The 14,054-nt window shown below is 44.5% G+C and overlaps 1 protein-coding gene across 6 annotated transcripts in view; it reads right to left on the bottom strand.

The window, feature by feature from the left end:
• Nucleotides 1-14,054, bottom strand: part of RPGR (retinitis pigmentosa GTPase regulator) — a 420,762-nt gene that overhangs the window by 65,529 nt on the left and 341,179 nt on the right. For all 6 annotated transcript variants that reach the window (XM_086934147.1, XM_086934148.1, XM_086934149.1 and 3 more), the window contains one exon: nucleotides 1,763-2,026. In XM_086934147.1, the coding sequence (XP_086790273.1) occupies nucleotides 1,763-2,026 (264 nt within the window). The remainder of the gene's footprint in view (nucleotides 1-1,762; nucleotides 2,027-14,054) is intronic.

Genomic DNA, 14,054 nt, shown 5'->3' with positions numbered 1-14,054 from the left:
CCATCAGTGGGGAACGGCGGCATCGAAGGCACCGACTTCGGGTCCGATGCTGGAGGAGGTCGCAATGGCACAACCAGCATCAACCCGGATCCGGGATGGGACCCTAGAGGCCCCACCAGTGCCCATGGCCGGAGCCAACTGCGTTGACCCAGTGGGACCCCTTCCGAAGCCACGGGGCCAGAGGGCTCACCAGAGGGGTTGTCCCCCTCAAAAGAGTAGCACATGGCCTTTATCCCCAGAAAGGGAGGGAGGAGCGAAGCCGACCCTGGCTCTGCAGAACCATGCCTAGCGCGTCCGTGCTCCTTACCTCTTTTGTCAATGGACGGCAGCCGAGGCGAAGATGAAGTCCGCTTGGACGACTTTTTCTTGTACCTCTTTCCCGAGTGTCCTGAAGACCTCGAGCGAGATGAAGAGGACTTTGGCTCCGGGACCTGCTCTTCCTTGATCGGGACTAGGACCTCAGAGGGGTCTCGCTGGAAGGTGTTGACTGTCGGGCCGCAAGGAGTTTCATAGTCCGCTTCCACAAGGACTTAGGAGCCATAGACCGACAGTCCGAGCACAACTTCGAATCATGGTCGCTCTTGAGACAGCAAAGACAGACGAGGTGTGGGTCGATAACTGACATCATGCGGTGGCAGGCACTGCATGGCTTGAACACTGTCTTCTTCGAAGACATCCTCATACACAAAGTTAGAAAAAATTCTGAATGCAACAAAAAGTCAAGAAAAGGCCTGTCCAAACGTGACAGAGGGGTAGCTCTTCCTGGATCTGTGCTTAACCGGCGCGGGAGGAAAATAACCGACGTCTGCGCACCTGGGTGGCGCCTATATAGGTACTGCAACGTCATAACCGATGCTGCCGTCGATGTCACGCGGAGCCAAATGGAACTACCAGACAGGGTGTGCAAGGGGTATTGCTCAGCAAAAGTTTACTGATCCAGCATGACACCTTGGAAATTGAAAGGTAAGAAATCTGCAGCTAGAAGTCTCTATCAGATATTGAGTGATTCTGGGCAATCTGGGCTTAATCTCCCTGCCCCTAAGAAACATTTAGTGGAATGTAATGTGTGAATTCTATATGTGTAATTCCCACTTGATGTACACAATCTTGTAGATCGACTAACATTCCTCCAAGTAATGTAGAATGCTCTGTTGCTTTCTAGCTAGGTTTGCGCTATATAAATATCAGTACATGTATACATAAATAAAATAGTCCTCACGCATTGCAATGGAACAAAATCCAAGAACACTGATCTATAGCCCCTCCCCACCATGCCTTGAGACACTCATGGGGGAGTAGTCGCACTTTACAAACCTCTGATTGATTGAAGAAGGTGGAATGAGAAAAGCAAAAGCATCAGGTGAGAGAGTTATGCTCTAGCTGGCTAATCCGAGATAGGATTGGCAAAGTTTCAGAGCAGTGGCTGAAAGGGGTGACCTAAATGAGCCAGTAGTTGAAGGATGCAGATCCAAAGTCTGTTCTCTATATATTGGAAACAATAGGTCAAGCAAACAGCTGCAGTGTCAATCTATTATCCACGTCGTAGTGATGTCCCTCCTCATCTACTGCAGCAGCCCTATACAAGTCTTCCTCTCATAAAACGCCAGAGTCCAAAACTATGTAGCTCATCTACGGTTTGTCCTGAATTGGCCAGGTCATATCTCTCTTGATCTCCAATACCTCCACTGACTCCCAGTAACTGGCCTTAAAGGTCTCTGTTAGTGCATAAGTGTAGTGAGCTTCCTTCCTAAGTTTAACTTACCTTCCCAAGTATTGGTACACTGTTGTCGTGGCTTTGGTCACCACTGTCTGGCTTGATAAAGTGATCCTGCTCTTTACTCGTAGTTCTGTCAACAGTCTTGGCCTTCTTATCTTCCTCTTCTTCATCCTCCTCATCTTCTTCCTCATCGCCATCCTCCTCTCCCTCATCCTCCACCTCCTCTTCATCTTCCTCATCATTATGCGTATCCTCTTCCTCCTCTTCTTCCTCATCCTCTTCTGTGTCTTCATCTTTGAGGTTCTGCACCTGTGACGGACCCAACCAAAGAGAGTAGAGTTAAAGACATGTCCCCATAAAGTTGCTCTGTAATAAACTTTTTTTTTTTTTACAGTCTTATGATTTCTATGTTTCTCACTTGCCATCGTCTAGTACACTATACAATCCAGTAAATTAAAAAGGTCACATCTTGCTTATTGAAGGGGTTTTCCTTCACCTTGGTATGAGGATATAAGTTGATTTTAGGTCTGTAGGATGTACACTAATGCCGTTTTTTCACAATTTACATCATTTTGGCTTAAGATAGAATATCCACCCTAGCAAAAATTTAGTGATGTAGAGTGTGTTATGTCCAAATAAAAAATACCATCTATACTGTATATCAACATATTTAATTTTACACCAGATGACTTAAGCATTAAGTCTTTGTCTTGACCCGTATTCTGCATTAAAAAAACAAAAACATTAAAAACAGCTGAATTCAGCATTACTAGGACATGCAAGTCGATTCGATCAACAGCTCTCTCTCAGCCAGGCAGGTACAGCGGCACTAGTTGTAATTTGTCATAGTATGAAATCATATATTCAAGGTATTATATAATTATTGTGCTCGGACAAAAATCAAGAATAGAACATAGTTTAATATAGGATTCACACATCTTTCGCAGGTTCAGAATGTATACATGCCAGTGTAAACAGGAAGAGTGAAAGTCTGATTGAAACTGATATTATTTAATTGAGTTACACATGAGCCAAACTAGCCACATCATCTCTACAAAGATTTGTGGTTAAAAAAAAACTTTACTGCTAAACAATGGGTTCATGAATTTGTGGATAAAATTGATGCCCCAACTAGCAGCTCGAAAAGTTGGGAGATCTATGAAGGAAATGATAAATTAACAATTGGTAAAGAATAATTTCAGTTCTACTAAGCTTAATATGCATTGAAGAGCACCCAGATAGTGGTACATGATGGAATAATTACTTGAATTACTTTTCTATTTTTAAATGAGGATCACATGGCTGTATTTAACCACACTACTAATAATAACAGAACCACATAACATTGACAAAACGTCTAAATCTAAGGTCGCAGAAGTGGATGCATCCCCATATATGAAAGTTATCAGATAGGTCAGTGTATCTTGACTCCTCGATTGTTTATTTTCTAAGATCTGGTCTTGTGAACCTTTGACAGTTTCCTAGCATTTTGCTAAAAATGTCAAATTATACAGCAGTATTTATGCCACCTAGCTGAATTAAGTCACTAGTACGTTTTTCTCCCAAACCAGCACACATTTCTGCCAGACTGGGAAACAGTTGGTCACACAAACAAGCCAGTGACTCTGTTAGACAGATTTAAGGTCAAGGGCATCCCACTAGCACTGGCACTATTACATGCAGAAAAAGCATTTGCAATGCAATAGGTCTCGCATTTACTTAAGTTTGAGCTATTGGCATTGTAAATGACAATGCCTTTTTATGATTTGGTTTTTAAAACATAAATCAAAGGCATTACCGTTTACAATGCCAATCACTTAAACTTGCGTAAATGCAAGACCTATTGCGTTGCAGGTGCGAGACCTAATGTTTCAGTTCCAGGCTCTTCATGACCATGAAAGGGAAGGCTCCACAAAGTATTCGAAGGACTTTTATGTGACCAGGGCTGGTACCTGCATGGCAAACAGTCTCCCATAGGTGAGGAAACATCACCTGAAGTCTGCACAACTATTGCTACAAATTGTGGAACCCAACTACGAAATACTCTGCATGAACAAAGACCTAGTGAACTGCACCTAAGCCTAATCCATGCCCAAGCCAATGCTTATGGGGCAGAAATTCCCATTGTCACACACCTAATGGAAGACACGGTCACAACCGTGAGGTGGTCACAGATAGGGATAGAAACACTGCCGCTGAGACACATGTTTAGAAGACACAGTCACAGATGTGAGACATCACAGACAGGGAACGAAACACTGCCTCTGAGACACAGGTATTAGAAGACACGGTCACAGGCTTGAGACGATCACAGACAGGGAACGAAACACTGGCTCTGAGACACGTGTATTTAGAAGACACGGTCACAGACCATGAGGCGGTAACAGACAGGGAACGAAAGAGTGGCTCTGAAACATGGGTATTTAGAAGACACAGTAACAGACAGGGAACGAAACACTGGCTCTGAGACACAGGTATTACAAGATACAAGAACAGACAGGCAAGAAAACACAGGCTCCAAAACACAAGTATTAGGAGAGACGGTCACAGACGTGAGACGGTCTTAGCCAGGGAAAGAAACACGGACTCTAAGACACAGGTATTAGAAGATACGGGAACAGACTAGGAACAAAACACTGGCTCTGAGACACAGGTATCAGAAGAAACTGAAACACGCTGGAGCAAGGACACTGTGAGACAGGGAAATATTAACACAGACTCTACGACTGGGCTATAAAGGGAAATAACACGACCCACCATCGCTAGGAGAGGAGCACACGTGCCCTGATACCCAGACAGCGAGACACTTAAGGAGACTGCGAGGGTGATGACACTGTCAGAGGGTCGCAGACACATTCAGAAAATAAACCCTGAACTGCAGGCAGGTAAACATACTGACACCGGCGCAGGATCCCCTCCGCCAGGAAGGGGGCAGTAAAACAAGGAAACCGACACCCGGAGAGAAACACGGGCTGCTTGTGAGACAGAGTAATCAAGACAGAGCGACAGGGACACAGATGTCGCTGACCCAACACAACAGGAAACGGTGGGCCCCAAAGAGCACGCCATGTACTCAAGAAACCTATGACAGTGGGACTGTCTATAGATCACAGCCTGACACCACCCCATGGGACAGCCCACAAACACAACTGAACCCAAAGCCCCCACCAGAAGCAGGCACCTCGTGCAGCTCGCTTGGTCTGATTTACATAAATGGGCTGTAACGTAACCAGTTCCTCCAGTCTGCCCTAAGCACTTCTGAATTCGGAGCATGAACCCAGGGGCGTTGAAATGCTGCTAAGTTAATTTTAACGAGCACCGGCTCTGCATCCCCAGAGGCAGCCGCTCCCCCCCCCCCCCACCCCCAGACATGCTGATGCCACTGGGGAGCGGAGGCCCACCCTGCCACCAAAGGCTCCATTGGTGTAATCGCGCTCACACCCTGGTGCAAGCCGCCACTCGCACATCAAAAGAGATCCCCCCCCTCTCCCGTGCAAAAGGAAACCATGGGACAAGACGTGAGCGAAACCAAAACCTGTCGTGGGGTGGGACTTCCGTCTTCTGAAGCCCGCGCCCACGGAGTGCTTGGCCAGAGGAGCAGTCCCGAGTGTCGCGGATGCGGTGAGTGGGGCTTAGTTGTAGGGGGGCGGCAGGGGTGTCTCTGTGCGCTCGTGTGTGTGTGCAGTGGCGGGGGATGGTGTGTGTTTCTGTATGTGTGCATGAGTGTATGTGTGCTCGTGTGTGTGTGTGTCTCTGTGTGTGCGCTCGTGTGTGTGCACATGCGTGTGCAAAAGCAGGGGGAGGTGTGGGTGTGTGTGTTGAAGCTTTCAAGGGAGACAGGAGATTGGGAATGCGCGCGCGTCTTGATCCGATTCCTGAGGCTGCGCGTGCCCATCTCCTGTCTCCCTTTTGGATTCTTGCAAGCAGAGCCGCCGACAATAGGTCTCGGGTGAGAACGCGCTTCGCGCGCTTTCGCCAGGGCGAGACCTAAAAAGCATCTTACAGGGCAGTGGGAGCATTGCTTTAGACAATGCATTTGAAGATGGTCATTCCTATCCAAATTCTCAAATTGAATATAGTATTATATCAACGGTACCAAGCATCACTATGTAATAATTAAGAAACCTTCCTGTATTGTGTGAGGGACATTTTTAGGGATACCTATTCTCTTGGTATATGTGCTAACTATGGAGCCATTTATCCAGCTTTCATCACTAACGTGTCAAACATCACCTACTGGATCCAAGATCAATCATTTAGTTCATTTAGATGACATCCTTTTTTTTAATGTTACAACCAGATATACTTGTTAAAAAAATACACACACTGCCATCACAGTAGGAGTTTCGCAACACAGATGACATCCTTATCAGTACCCTCTTTACCTATTACAGCGATGCCAGTTCTAGACAATAAGGCGGTGGCAGATAAACTTAATACATTATAAACCACGATATCTTCTTGTGAGGCACACAACTTAATGGATCATATATGTGTAAAGTAGACACCATGCATATGTATTAATCTGACTAAGAAGTGTAACGGTTTTTTAAAGAGAAAAATTATTCTTTAAAGACAAAAAGTACTGGAGTTTTAATACTTTGGGAGCATCTTCAATCCTTCGGTATTAGGGCAGACAAATTCAATTAAAATCACAATAGTTAACTTAATATCAAATTCCCATATTTTTCCCGACAATTGCTCTTTTATGCATCTAGCCATTTATTTATATGGCTTAACTCTGTCGCATTGACATTTATATGAAACATAGGAGAACTCGTAGTGCTATGTGGCACCAATATTTACTCCTAATCCAAGGTGGCTGAACACTGCAGGCTTATTCAGGCATTTTGTAGTATGTTAGTTGTACTACACTAGTACTACTAACATACTACAAAATGCTGCTCACAAACCTACATGCAGAAGTCTATGCCTCTGCCTCTCCAATCGTTTCTGTGGGGAGTTCTCCCCCATACATAATTACACATTTTCGTAGTAAATGAGGGAGGTTCGAGAGGAGGGGCTGGATAATGGAGAATACTTGCTATTAAAGGGTCAGGGCTATGGAAGGAGTAAGGAGGAGGATTAGGGAGGGATATGCACGGCCCCACAAAAGGGACGCTAATTCATATTCACAAATTGCCCTTCTATAGTAACCACAGTCAAAAAGGACCAAAAACGTTTGTAAATGTACTCCAGCTCAAAGCTGCAGTAAATCGAGCGTCACACATGGCAAACCAGTGGTACTGCCACATCCTCCCATAGAAAATAACGGAGGTATACACTTAGAATAAAGTCCATTGGAATTATTGTTAAAATAAATTAATCATTTAAACTATTTGAAAATATAAATTAATATTTGTCAAAAATTGACTATAATTAAAACAATTATTTAAAATATTTTCATAACAATTTATAAATAAAAAATAATTTAACTTAAATATTTATTACAAATAATAAAATACTTTCAATTAATTATATACACCACATTTAATAATAACAAATACATAGGAAAATATATATTTTTTTACTTTAGTAGGTATTTTTTTCAAATTTAACTTCAGAAAAATAATTTTATTTTAAAATGTTCACAATCATTACATTTTTCTTTTCAAATTAAGTTGGAATGTAACTTTTCATATTATTTTATACTTAAAATAAATACATACAATTAACATTAATATTTAGCATAAACATGTTTTTTCTATTTTATTTCAAATGTTTCAAAACTTTTAAACTTCTCCCTGTACTTTACGATAAAGATATATCTTCCAGAGTGCAGAGGTCTCTGGGAGCCTGCGGAACGTCAAATACAGCCATGAAGTCTTTACTAGTAGTAACTTTAGGGTCTTACTTTAAGTTTTTACCAACTCCACCCCCTACTTCAGGGGGTGGGGCACATGTAAGTCTCCACTCTTGGGCAATTTCACATTTGAAAATGGTGAATAGCCACAAGTAGCAAAGATAACCCTTGCATGAGCGGCTCGGATTTGCAGATAATAACGGGAGCATGAACCCTTTTCTTTTAAAGTAACAATTTTATGACTGTGATTGTGTATTTTTAAAATTGACCGTGACCTATGTAATTTTTTGCATGCTGATTTGCACTGTTGGGGGAAGGAGCTGTGTTCATTGCTCCGGGACACCATATCTGCTAAATTTGCACGTACGTCAAATCGGGAGTAGGGAGCTCTGTTTAATGCTCCGGGGGACCTCAGGCAGAATCTTTTCACTTTGGAGGCGGCAGTCTAGTTGCGACGCCCTCCACGCTCACCACTCCTCTTAAGGAGCATTGCAGGTCAAGGATCTCCTCCCTCAAACGTAAGTTCCATTAGCGATCATTGCTGTTTGGGCATCCATGTTGCCAACTTTCAGTCTATATTCGAAATACCTCCTTTTGTGCCCACACCTGTGGCCAGAAAGAAAACAAGTTACTTACTTGTAACTACGGTTATCCAGTATTGGTATCTTTCATAGATTCACATGCCTGAATCATTCCCCGTCGCCAAGGCGGGAGTCCCACGTAATTATATATACAAAAGCAGTGCCTTAGTAAGGACCGTAGTAGGCTGAAAAAAAAGAGGCCCAGAAGGCCCAAAACCTAGTAGCCTATCTACCTCATTGTATAAAAAGAACTAAAAAATTGTTCCAACTAATCCGCTACCAGCAACCTCTAGAACCTTCACAGCAGAGGCAGTTCTCATCAGATTTTCTTAGCACAAGTGGGAAGTAGGGATCCCAGATACAGAGCTCTGTATACCAATACTGGATAACCGTAGTTACAGGTACGTAACTTATTTTCTCATCCAGTATTGAGGTATCTTTCATAGATTCACATGCCTGAATCAGAATAGCAAGCAGGAAACCAAGTAGTGTTGTTTGCGGACGGAAGGAGACAGAGCGTATATACTCCCAAACACATCCGGGAAGGTTAAAATATTAATAAGGTATATATATATATATGCTGCCTCAGACGAATAAAGTCTTTTGTTTGCACAGAAGCCGGAGTGGGGCTCTATTTGTGATGAACTTTAACTCGCAGGCTTCTCTGCTCCTGCAATCTTTGAGCCTGCCCTGCAGAGTCGGTGGCCCCCGGAAAACAGAGGATGTTGTGTTGGAATTTAATGGAGGGGGCATGACACACTCTCGCGCACCAACCTTAAGGAATGCCACAGGTATTGTCTGCGCTGTTGAGAGAAAGGGAATAGGGGAGTTGCTTTCTCCCCTTGGAAGCTCCGCAGTGCTGACCCTTATCGAGGACAGAGGCAGCATAACAGTGCACTTGCTGGGAAATGAATTGCGTGCACATTACCATTTGGAACATTGTTGGAACATTGCTTTTAAAAAAATGCTATTTTGCAAACTTATGAAACTAAGCAATGCCTTGTGAATATTAGCAATGATGATGCCTGCTGGGGCTTGTAGTTGACCCTACGACCTCGTGACCACATGGGAATCATTGAACTCACCTGTGAACAAGGCGTGGTGACGCCGAAACCGGTCAGGATGTGAGTTTTTTTTTTAAAATGCTGCCTCAGACGAATAAAGTCTTTTGTTTGCACAGAAGCCGAAGTGGGGCTCTATTTGTGATGAACTTTAACTCGCAGCCTTCTCTGCTCCTGCAATCTTTGAGCCTGCCCTGCAGAGTCGGTGGCCCCCGGAAAACAGAGGATGTTGTGTTGGAATTTAATGGAGGGGGCATGACACGCTCTCGTGCACCAACCTTAAGGAATGCCACAGGTATTGGCTGCGCTGTTGAGAGAAAGGGAATAGGGGAGTTGCTTTCTCCCCTTAGAAGCTCCGCAGTGCTGACCCTTATCGAGGACAGAGGCAGCATAACAGTGCACTTGCTGGGAAATGAATTGCGTGCACATTACCATTTGGAACATTGTTGGAACATTGCTTTAAAAAAAATGCTATTTTGCAAACTTATGAAATTAAGCAATGCCTTGTGAATATTAGCATCGATGATGCCTGCTGGGGCTTGTAGTTGACACTACCACCTCGTGACCACATGGGAATCATTGAACTCACCTGTGAACAAGGCGTGCTGAAGCCGAAACCGGTCAGGATGTGATTTTTTTTTTAAAATGCTGCCTCAGACGAATAAAGTCTTTTGTTTGCACAGAAGCCGGAGTGGGGCTCTATTTGTGATGAACTTTAACTCGCAGGCTTCTCTGCTCCTGCAATCTTTGAGCCTGCCCTGCAGAGTCGGTGGCCCCCGGAAAACAGAGGATGTTGTGTTGGAATTTAATGGAGGAGGCATAACACGCTCTCGCGCACCAACCTTAAGGAATGCCACAGGTATTGGCTGCGCTGTTGAGAGAAAGGAAATAGGGGAGTTGCTTTCTCCCCTTGGAAGCTCTGCAGTGCTGACCCTTATCGAGGACAGAGGCAGCATAACAGTGCACTTGCTGGGAAATGAATTGCGTGCACATTACCATTTGGAACATTGTTGGAACATTGCTTTAAAAAAAATTGAATTTTGCAAACTTATGAAATTAAGCAATGCCTTGTGAATATTAGCAATGATGATGCCTGCTGGGGCTTGTAGTTGACCCTACGACCTCGTGACCACATGGGAATCATTGAACTCACCTGTGAACAAGGCGTGGTGACGCCGAAACCGGTCAGGATGTGAGTTTATTTTTTTTTAATGCTGCCTCAGACGAATAAAGTCTTTTGTTTGCACAGAAGCCGAAGTGGGGCTCTATTTGTGATGAACTTTAACTCGCAGGCTTCTCTGCTCCTGCAATCTTTGAGCCTGCCCTGCAGAGTCGGTGGCCGCCGGAAAACAGAGGATGTTGTGTTGGGATATATATATATATATATATATATATATATATATATATATATATATATATATATATATCTTCAAAGTGAATAATGACTACCAATTAACAGTACCTTGATGAGAAGCAATATTAATATGCAATTATAGACACAAATTAAAATCAGTAACATAATATACATATATATAAAATGCAGCATAAAAGAAAACATAATTCTAACCTTAGTGAAGAAGTTGTTGAAGAACGGCTTGACCCACAGCTGCATTCGTCCTGCGACGCAGCTTGCAGGCAGTAGTGTTTCGTTAACGTGTGGACAATCTTCCATGTCGCAGCACGACAGATGTTCTCTAATGTAACAACAGCAAAGAGTGCCGTAGAAGCCGCCATAGTTCTGGTGGAATGCGCTTTGACCTTTCTCTGAAAAGGTTTGTTGGCTTTGTCATGGCAAAAATGAATCGCAGAAGCAATCCATCTAGCTATACCTTTGTTAAAGCATGTCCCAGTTAGGCTTGACCATAGGCGACAAATAATTGATTGGATCGCCTGATTTCCTTGGTTTTTAGCATTTGTTCCGCACCTGCCGCTTTTCACTTTTTAATTTTCACTTTCTTCGCCCAAACCCTTACTGCAATCATTAATCACTCGAGATAAGCGTGGAAAAGGATGGAACCCTGACATGAATAGCCCCTTGTTATTTCATTCTCCCTTAAATCACTTCTGACGGGGATTAGCCATGACTCACCTCTCCTCATCGCCGCCATAAACACGAGGACTGACTGATGCTGTTGCTGGAAAGTTACAGAATGGACATGCGCTGACAGGCTTTAAACAAAGCGCAAACCTTTTTTCCATGTCCATAGCAACATTCTCAGCAGTGACGAGTTTTAGACACACTTTAAATTCTCGAGCCAGGTACTTTTAATGTGGTTAAAAATAGAAGATGTAAAGAAATCATGAGGGTAAACCAATGCAATTTGAATAGAATTATTTACACACTTTGTTTAACATTTTAAGTACAGAAACTGTCAAATATATGCCGTTCTTTACCCTTTATGTCTATTACTGTGTCACATGTCAGTTTAGTCGTTTTTTCTTGAACCAATGGGTTACTTTGTACCACTATATATTTGACATATGCACTTAGTGAAATCAGATGTAGTGAGCAAGGCGGACTTGTCCGCCGAAACGCGTCTGATGGTCTTTCTTGCCAATAAAGACCCTTGATTACAATTCCCACGGAGTCGGTGCCTGCTTTTTGAAAATTTGAACACAGGATTGGGTATATATATATATATATATATATATATATATATATATATATATATATATATATATATATATATATATATATATATATATATATATATATCTTCAAAGTGAATAATGAATACAAATTAACAGTACCTTGATGAGAAGCAATATTAATATGCAATTATAGACACAAATTAAAATCTGTAACATAATATACATATATATAAAATGCAGCATAAAAGAAAACATAATTCTAACCTTAGTGAAGAAGTTGTTGAAGAACGGCTTGACCCACAGCTGCATTCGTCCTGCGACGCAGCTTGCAGGCAGTAGTGTTTCGTTAACGTGTGGACAATCTTCCATGTCGCAGCACAAGATGTTCTCTAATGTAACACCAGAAAAGAGTGCCATAGAAGCCGCCATAGTTCTGGTGGAATGCGCTTTGACCTTTCTCTGAAAAGGTTTGTTGGCTTGGTCATGGCAAAAATGAATCGCAGAAGCAATCCATCTAGCTATAGTTGCCTTTGTTAAAGCATGTCCCAGTTAGGCTTGACCATAGGCGACAAATAATTGATTGAATCGCCTGATTTCCTTAGTTTTTTGTAAACAAAATTTAAGACAACGCTTGACGTCGAGAGAGTGTAAAGCTCTTTCCGCAGGCGTGGCTGGGTCCGGAAATAAAGTTTTAAGCTTTACAGGCTGATTTAAATGAAATTGAGACGGTACTTTAGGGATGAATTTGGGATTTGTCCGTAGAGTCACGTAATCACTAGTGAAATGCAAAAAGGGTTCTGAGATGGTGAAGGCTTGAATTTCATTAACCCTTCGAGCTGAAGTAAGAGCTAATAAAATTGCTACTTTCCAAGTTATAAATTTGAGCGCAGCCTTGTGAATGGGATCAAATGATCTTCTCATTAGTTCAGCCAAAACTGTGTTTAATTCCCACTCCGGAGGAAGTGGACGTATTGGGGGAAAAACTCGAAAAAGTCCTTTTAAAAATTGTTTGGAAGGGGGCGTGGCCAACTGCCGAGCATAGCGGCAGCTTGAAGCGGGAGCTCCTCCAGGCATAGCGGCCCGCACTAAATATCCGTCCAATTATCCAACATTTCGCCCGCTCGAAGGAGCGACATCGGCTCAGGGACCCGAGCGGCACTGATTGCTCCGATTCCGAGGGTAATCGGAGGCCGGGAACTGCTTCTGTCTGCAGCGACGTGCTGGGGCCTGTGGCTGCCTGGCCGCACCGGCCTGGAGTAGCTGGCGGATCCGGGCGGAAGTCTATCCTGATCAGCCTGGGTGCGGTGACACCAGCCGGCCCCTGCTGGGCACTGTAACGAGGGGTGCTCCTGCGCACCACCGAGTCAGCGTCTACCCCTGTGAGGACCGGAGGGGTGTCGCATCCAGGACTAGATGCAAGCACCATCCTGACCCAGCGCAAGTACCTGCGAGGAAGAAGATCTCCCTGGGTCCCGGACGGCGCCATAATAGGCGGAGCAGACGACCGGGCACATCGTTCATGCTGCAGGGTAACCCAGACTGCATCAAGGGCCCTGCCGTCTTCCCGCACTGCTGCGCATCCACATCCTACTCGAGAGTGCAGCGGGGACGGGTCTGAGCCCCGGAATCCTGGCGAAGGGACAACATCGTGTGGGGGCGTCCATTGTGGTGCCCGACCCATCGTGTGGCGCCTTAGCTGATCGAACAGCCCCACCTTAGAGCTGCACCATTGATACACGGCGGAGATCTGGCACAGTGCGCGGGGTACCCCCTGACAGGGGGTCACCAGAGACACACCGAAGCACAGCGGCGAGTAGCGCTACAGTGAGCGCGGGGGAAAGGGGTGGCCACGCAATAGGCCGCACAAGAACGACACGGAGACAGGCGTGCTGGTCGTCACGACCGCCGGCTGAAACGCGCCTGGGCCCTGTGGGTGATACACGGAACCCCCTGCAACCAGTGTGACACCCATTCGACTGCCTGGCGCCCGGGGGAACCACGCAGCACATCGGCGCAAGGTGCTGACATAGCCATCGAGAGCAAGTACTACATTTGCCAGCGCGACGCCATGGCGGGCAAGAACACAAGGAGTACATCGACACAGGAGAAACTCAACAAATTTGCGTATAGCCAACATGGACAATCCCAAAATGGCGGCCGCCACTCTGCGGGCGCAGCTCCAGAAACAGGTGGAACAAAAAAGGTGACCTTAGAGGACGTTATGAAAACCCTCACCGAGGTCCAGACGACGGTGGGCTCCATTTCTTCCGAGGTTACTCTGCTACGGGCGGACTTCAAGA

Source organism: Lissotriton vulgaris, chromosome 8, assembly GCF_964263255.1.
Source record: "Lissotriton vulgaris chromosome 8, aLisVul1.2, whole genome shotgun sequence".
NCBI classification, from domain to species: Eukaryota; Metazoa; Chordata; class Amphibia; order Caudata; family Salamandridae; genus Lissotriton; species Lissotriton vulgaris.
Note: the sequence above shows the minus strand (reverse complement) of the source record. Positions and strands in the feature narration are given on the sequence as shown.